The sequence below is a fragment of the Penaeus chinensis genome, chromosome 40 (assembly GCF_019202785.1).
Source record: "Penaeus chinensis breed Huanghai No. 1 chromosome 40, ASM1920278v2, whole genome shotgun sequence".
NCBI classification, from domain to species: domain Eukaryota; kingdom Metazoa; phylum Arthropoda; class Malacostraca; order Decapoda; family Penaeidae; genus Penaeus; species Penaeus chinensis.
The window spans coordinates 2,685,526-2,693,829 of record NC_061858.1 but is presented as its reverse complement, the minus strand read 5'-3'; the positions used below and the strand labels follow the sequence as shown (position 1 = coordinate 2,693,829).

At 41.3% G+C, this 8,304-nt stretch overlaps 1 protein-coding gene across 3 annotated transcripts in view; it reads left to right on the top strand.

Moving 5' to 3' along the window:
* Window positions 1–277: 277 nt before the first annotated feature.
* Window positions 278–8,304, top strand: part of LOC125047303 — a 10,355-nt gene continuing 2,328 nt past the window's right edge. For 2 of the 3 annotated variants that reach the window (XM_047645553.1, XM_047645551.1), the window contains exons 1-2: window positions 278–3,134; window positions 4,289–4,458. In XM_047645553.1, coding sequence (XP_047501509.1) covers window positions 706–3,134; window positions 4,289–4,458 — 2,599 coding nt within the window. In that variant the 5' untranslated portion in view covers window positions 278–705. The remainder of the gene's footprint in view (window positions 3,135–4,288; window positions 4,459–8,304) is intronic. The other variant, XM_047645552.1, reaches the window with a different exon arrangement.

The window sequence follows — 8,304 nt, the reverse complement described above, 5'->3', positions numbered from 1 at the left end:
TATATATGTATATATAGAAACACACATATGTATATATATAAATATATATATATATAAACATATATATATAATATATAATATAATATATATAATATATAATATAATATATATAATATATATATAAACATATATATAAATAAATAACTAAGTATATAAACATTTATATGTGTATGTGTGTGTGTGTGTGTGTGTGTGTGTGTGTGTGTACATACATTAATGTTCCAGATGGTAGATAAAAGATCTAATTAATGATAAATTTCCACCGCATTTCAGGAGCTGAGAGTGGTTTCAGGTCCAGCCCAAGTTCCAGTTGCTCCAGTAAATGATGTCTCGCAGTCTACAGAAGGCTTCAAAGGAAAGTGAATCGCCTCTGCATCTTCTAATCTTAGGGACGTCGAACATCAAGATGAAGCAAGTTCCCTGTGATTTTATATATTCATACAAAGTTCAAGCTTTGGAGCAAGCCTAAGCTTCGTAGAAAGTGCAAATTTGGCATAAGCTGGAACTCCACAGTGGTTAGTCTTAGCAGTCATGACCACAAAATAGGGTCAGGCTTCACAGCAAGTTGAAGGACCGCTCTTGCAGATTGCAGACCTGTTGCAAAGTCATTTTACACACTCTCAAGCTCTATAACAAGCTCTATAACAATCTTATACTGTACACCGTGGTTGATCGTTGTTAAAAGGTTGAACCCCCTGCTGCAAAATGGCAAGTTCTAGCATACAGGGAAGACGCATTCTAGAATCTGAGGCAAGGAACTTTCACCTCCGCCTCGTTTGCACTGTTTTGGAACCCTCACGGCGACCTCTGATGTGTATTTTCAAAGAAATGACAAAAGGGAAATTGCCAAAGGAAAACTTTATAGAATATTTGGAGAGGATTAAGAAGAAACCCAAGGGGAAAACATTCAACAAGACACAAGAGAAGACAATTAAAAGTGATGTATCCTGCAATTCCTTTGATATTACTCTCTTGTTTTTTATAATTCAAGAATATTGTGATAAAGTTGAAGACAAAAATAAATCAGTCTGGACAACTCAAGCTGACACTCTAGAGTACAATATTAAATCAATCAAAGACAACAGGAATGATGTAATGCATGAGATTTCGGGTCTTGGGAAGAGAGAGTTTGACGACAGAGTGCGTTCACTGCAAGAGCTCCTCAAAAACACATGGAAGAAGATTGAAGACACATTTGGCACTGATACACAACAGGAGGTCTTGGATATGGAAAAAGATTTAAAGATAATCCAGGAAGCACCCTTTGAGGACTTGCGTGTTTATTTCAGAGAGCTGCAAGCTTTGATGGACAATGAAGGAGTTGCAAGAATGAAAGAACAATACAAGGACTACCTTTCGGAAGCTCCTGATGTTCACCTACTGGAGGATAGTCTAGGGACACGTAAACAGACGAAGATATTAGACGTCTTCACAGAAATGCAGATGATTTATAACCAGAAGATAGAGAAGATAGAGTTTAGAGACTGGCTTACAGTACTAGGTGAACGAACCAAAAAGAATAATAAGAGCAAATTCATCCTTGTTGAAGGCGTGGCCGGTGTTGGGAAGACAACTCTAACTAGGAAGATTGTTCTTGACTGGTCGGATGGGAACAACACAATGGACCAGCTACTTGATTATGAGTTGCTAATATACATGCAGTTTCGGGAGCGACACATTAAATCTTTGCCCGCACTGTTCTTGTCTGTAATGCCAACTATGAAAGGCCAAGTGGACCCAGAATATTTGAAGCTACTAATTGAAGGCAAAAACATCATATTCATATGCGATGGTCTGGATGAAAAAAATGATGAATCTCAGCTACTTTTCAAGGATATTCTCCAATATGGGGAAAAAATGCCAATTACTGTAATGTGTACCACACGCCCAGAGGAAATTGACAGACTCGATATAAGTAGTGAATATGCTTGCCTACGTATTAAAGTAGTAGGAATTTCTGAAGAAAATAGGAGTGATTTCATAACTAAATACTTTAAAGCACGAGGACATGGTAGAGATCCCAAGGATCTAGTTAATTACTTGAATAAAACAGCAGTCCGCCTTCAGGAGCACTGGAGGTTCCCATACAACCTCATGTGTCTTGCCATGTTGTGGATTCTCTCACCAACGAGGATCAACACCTTGACAACAGCAACAGAGCTGTTTGAGGCTACTCTGGACGAAATTATAAAGAAACTGAACAGCAGGCAACCTGGCAAAGACATACCACCTGAGGACATGGAAGACATAATGGAAACACTATTCCATGTGGCTCTCATTAACCATAGAGCTGGTGTCGTAATGCTACCTCCTGGTTCACTGCAGATACTGAGGAACGAATGTGGTCGCATGAAACTATACTGGGAGAACATAGCGAGTACTTTCCTCATCCAAACTGTTTCATGGTCAGAAAGGAAAGATTCTCATTTTAGTTTCCCACACAAAGGTTTGCAGGATTTTTATGCGGCCAAAAGTATCCTAAAGAAATTCCAGGCAAACTCACCAGATAAGGAAAAGGTATTATCTGGCTTTAAGAAACTTCTCATAGAAAATGGCTATCTGTCAGATCGCAGACACTTTATTCTTAGCAAAGTAGATGGACTACTGGACCCTGAAAACCCCAAGACCATTCGTGAGGTCTTGCTTGAGAGAGAAGAAAGTTCCTCTAGCTCTAATGTGGAAGACCTTGTCAGAAGGTCACAGAATGTTCTCACTCATTTGGTAGGCATTCTGCATTATAGAAGTAAAGCCATTGCAGCAGAACGAGCAGAAGAGTTAGTCCAGCTGCTTAAAGACTGTGGAATAACAAGTGAAACGCAGTGGCTGGATCTCCTAGAACTGACAAGATGCGATGGCACACTGTGTAGGCTGATTGCCCCTCAAATTTTACAAAGTGAGAGCATCAGAGTCGAGGACTCCCGCGTACAGGCTTACACTTCAATACTCCCTCACTGCACTGACGTTGCCGAAATTACTGTGAAGATTAACAATGACCCACAGGACATTCCTTGTTTGAAAGAGCTCCTAAGAATCATTGCTGGAAAGCAGTGGGAGTTAAATCTGTTATTTTCTCATGAATATAAACACCCGAAGCCTGATGGCAGCAGTATTGAGAAAGATATACAACAGTTCAGGTTAGTTGAATGCAATTATATGCAGTTGAAACTGAATGCAGAGAAAAAATATGGCAATAATATCAATAATATTGACCATGCTATGAGTAATTGTAATATTACCAATTCCTCCTGAACAGGTTAGAGTTAATCTAAAACATCCGTGAGTGGAGAAATGTTCAAGAAATCCTCATTTTAAGAAAATATGCTATTCCTTTTTAAAGTAGTTTTGGGTTGTAACATTTTCTTCCATCTTAAGGTCGGGAGATGGGGCAATAAGACCACAATTAAGTATCCTTCTAACTTTTCCTATCCAGTTAATTAAAGATCTGTCAAGGTAGCATAAGACTAGCTTTATCCTCACACCACTTGATGTTAGTTTACTGGCATCTATAGAAATAGGGGAATGTACCACACCTGAGTGTAGGTTATGTATGTTATGTAAGTATGAATATTCAAGGAGGAAAATATCTGGGTGCATGTTAGCTGAGTAGGCTTAGTTTACCTTCAGTCAGACTTCTAGCAGACTAGCTCCTCTCGTTCTTGCTGAGTAGCACCAGCTTGTCTACCTGTGATTGATGCTCGGGGCTGAACAGTTGGTGGCCTGCCTGACGTGTTGCCATAATTCTGTAAAGGACTCACACGATTTCTATCAGACCTGCTTGCAGTTTCATTGGCATCCCTAGGAACATCTCTTACAAGAGCTAGATTTTCAGGGGTTCTCTGCCATTGGAAATTTTCCGTTCATGTTTGAACCACAGATAACTTCCTTTATTTCAAGCACCATTGGGAATTCTGGGCCAAGGTTGAGGTTGAGGTTTATTGCGTGGACTAGCCTGGACTTCAGCACACCCATCCTTTCAATCTATGGGAGTCTAAGACACTGGGCCAATGCATTCTGGAAGACTTCCCAATGGGCCTTATCTACCTTCCATCTTTATGTTCTTATGGTTTTTAGTTTGTATATTGTATTGCATTGATCCCTTGTATGTTATTATCCATTATATAAGTTTTAGGTTCATTTGCCTTCTTCTTCATGTCATTGATAAAACTCAGATTCTGATTGCTGTTGTTAGTGTACTTAATTATTATTAATAGTAGCAGTATTAGCGTTATTATTACTTTGTGAAAGAATACATTGCAGACAAAATTTATCTTGGCCTCGTATCCCTCAGCAGGTGTAAGATGAACATGATCCAAGGCCAGCTGAGCTCCTCCTCCCTCGCGTCGCTGCCCAAGTGTCTGACGGAACTCTCTATCTCGGTGGCTACCACAGAACAATACATGGATATTAGGCCTTTTCTCTCAGAGCTGGATAGGCAACTTCCATACTTGAAGAAATTTCGTAAGTAACTGTGGTGATCTTCATTTGAATAGAACAGTAATGGATGTGATTTAGTTCAAGAGTGTCAGACTCATGGCCAGTGAAATATGGCCCTTGAGATGGTCACAAATGGCCCATGGGGTGCCAAGAATTATTTGCATTTAAATAATGATCGTCAAGAAGGAAAGTGATATTTGACTTGGAAATTATTTTTTTTCATTTTTCAGTTATGCAGTTCTAGCTATAGAACTACTCTGTTGCAAGGAAAATGCATATAAAGAAAAATAATTAAACTAAGAAACAGCCATTCCATAATACACAGAAGAAAAATATCCATTGTCCAGTTGGTTGAAAATTAAGTAAAAGATGTATGTTGCATGGTAGTTACTGTACTGTATGTATAAGATGCCATGACAGTAGACCTCTTATAGCAGGTACACCCATTTTTGGTGGACAGTAGAAGCAGCACCTCTATTTATGTACATTTTTGCAGTGTATGCTGTTTGAATGAATTGAAGTAATCTCATTAGCAACACCTCACCAGGTTTGGAACATTACTTTTATTTCACAGAGTGTTTTATATATATACATAAACAGAGATAACTAAATGCACCAACATTGGTTATAAATAACCTAATTTGTGAGGATGTGTATGAAGATCCAGTAAACTTTAAGGTTTATTATGAAATGAGTAAGGAAGGGATGGTGTATAGATTACGAAAGTCCGGTGCATTTGGAGTTAATCGCACTGCACTGCCAAGCATACAGCGAGTTAGGGAAAAACTATCGAGCGCTTCATTTCATATAATACCCTCAAGTGCCAGCTGTAACATAACAGCACGAATGACTGCTGAGGACACACATACTCTCTCTCTTTCTCTCCATACTGGATGAGTCACCAGTGAGGGATGAGACAAAATGGCTTCCTGGTGCACCAAGGCCTATGAAAGGGGATGGTGCACCCACCCCTGGTTCATACCATCTTGGGCCAGGGAGAACTCTCCCATGTGTCTTTGTCGTGCGTGGCGTCTCGTATTATCAGGAGACAGGAGTCCTGGAGGTTGAGCGATGCTGCACGCTGCACCCTGCGGCTAGCAACACAACTCTTTGGTCCTCTATTCTGGTTAGAGGGGTGGCCTGATCAAGGCCCGGTCAAGTCAATCGGCTGGTCAAATATGGCTAGGGTCAAGCAGGCACTGTCCAGTCGGTAGTGCACAGGTCCCGCGACTACCATCAGCACTGTAATAGTGACCGTGTATATTTCCTCACTACCCCTGTGGCTGTTGGGAAAATTTGAGCCCCAATTATAGGTTCCCCACATTGGACTCCATGGTGGGTGGGTGGGTGAGGAAATGAAGATTTATGATTTGTATGATTCCTGCAAATTTACAAAGAACTTGCTCTCTCCCTGACGACCTTCACAATCCCCTGGCCAATCCCTCTGGAACATCACATATTGTCACTCTGGAACCTCTCCAGATTCCAAAGGGCAAGAATGGGAATCGTAATTGTTCCCGAGCTCCCAAACCAGGTAAGGAGAAAAGTCCTCCTCAATCCACTAAGGAAATCTTACCTGGTAAATATGAAAGTGTATCATATAGTAAATACCTAGTAATGAATACCATTGATGGTGTATCTATCATGGATCTTGATATTTTTGAAGTACAACGGAAGATAGTTGAGGTATGTCAACGTGATTCTCGCATCACCCCACAGCGAGATGGTAGCCTGATAGTTGAGGTTTCGTCACGAGTGTGAACGTTTGCGTGCAATATGCGACATTCCTGGGGCTCAAGTCTCATGTTCTCCTCACAAAACCCTCAATCAGTGTAAGGGAATTGTCTTTTCCCGAGACCTAATGGACATGGAAAATGGACAACCAAGAGTGCGTGTGAAAAGTGGTACAACAGGTCATTAAGGCTTATTATACTGCCCGATTCTCCACTCTTCAGGCTGAACAGGAACGACACCCTGTGTCGTTCTTCAGTAGCACTGCAGCAGAACTTCCATACAACTTGCCATTTTTGCGCAAGGAGATGGACTCTGCTTTGCAGCTCTGCCCCAGGAAATGACGATATTCCATACCAAATGATATCTCACATACCGGAGAGTCCTCAAACGTTCCTGTTGGATCTATTCAATAGGATCTATAGGGAGGGCACAATGCCATCCACATGGAAATAAGCTATAATCATTCCTGTCTCTAAACCTGGCAAGGATGCTTCTATATCAGGGAATTATAGACCAATTTCTCTCACCAGCTGCATCTGCAAGTTGATGGAGAAAAGGGTAAACTTCAGGTTGACATGGCTGCTAGAAAAGGAAAACGTGCTGACCCCTTATCAATATGAGTTTATAAAACTGAGATCGACCACAGATGCTCTTGTAAGGATGGAAACTGCAATACAGAATTCCTTCACACAGCGACGTTTTCTTTGACCTTGAAAAGGCTTATGATAGTACTTGGAAGCATGGCATACTCATGAAGCTGTATGACATTGGTTTAAGAGGATCATTGCCTACCTTCATACAAAGCTTCCTTGCTAACAGGAAGTTTAGAGTGAGGGTGGGAAACAGCTTTTCTAACCTGGAAGATCAGCTGGAAGGGGTCCACAAGGGAGTGTCTTAAGTGTGACCCTGTTTGCCATTGCTATGAATGACGTCGTAAAGGTCGTTCCAAGTGCTGTCTCATGTAGTCTGTATGTGGATGACTTTACACTGTACTGCTCAGGAGGAAGCTTACAGGATGTGCAGGGACACATGCAGACTGCAATAAATCAGGTTGTGCAATGGGCAATATATCATGGGTTCAAATTTTCTCCAAGCAAGACCATGGCTATGCAATTCCACAAACGAGGAAAGCTCCATTCTTCCCTCTATTTAGGAGCAAACCCACTGCATTTTGTCCAAGAGGTAAAGTACTTGGATCTAATTTTTGACTCAAGGCTTACATGGGTGCCTAACATTAAACAGTTAAAGGTAAAAGCTACAAAAGCACTTAATATTTTGCGGGTTATTTCACACCTATCTTGGGGTGCAGACCGCACAACTCTTCTTCGGCTTTACCGAGCACTTATTCGTAGTAAACTTGACTATGGATGTGAGGCTTATTCATCTGTAACTCCCACTGTTCTCCGGATGTTGGACTCGGTTCATAATGAAGCTCTGAGAATCCGTGTAGGGGCTTTCAGGTCTTCACTTGTGGAATCCCTGTATGCCGAGAGTGGAGAACCACCTCTTTCATAACACCGGGACTACATGAACCCGATTTACTACACGAGACTACAAAGGATTCCAGGATCTCCTACATCCTGATTGGTTTTTAACCCCCTTGATGATAGCCGGAGAATGAGGAATCTTGTGAAAGATCTTAATTTAAATCTCACAAAGGTTGTTTATGACATTTATTGATAGATTTTTAACGTTTTAAATATTATAATATTTCAGTCTAACAAGGTGTTCGCCGCTAATGATCTTATCAATCTCTTTCTCTCTTGCCCCCCCCCTCCTCTCTCTCTCTCTCTCTCTCTCTCTCTCTCTCTCTCTCTCTCTCTCTCTCTCTCTCTCTCTCTCTCTCTCTCTCTCTCTCTCTCTTTCCCGGCCGGGCCATATTTAGAAGGCCCGGGCGAAGCTAGAACTTCGCAAACCAAACCATCACCATCATCTCTCTCTCTCTCTCTCTCTCTCTCTCTCTCTCTCTCTCTCTCTCTCTCTCTCTCTCTCTCTCTCTCTGTCTCTCTCTCTCTCTCTCTCTCTCTCTGTCTCTGTCTCTGTATCTGTCTCATAGTACAGCACGTTGCCGACGCCCTAAGCGCCTCTCCAAAATGTTGGAAAGATTTCAACGCTGTACTTTGTTACTTTTATTGT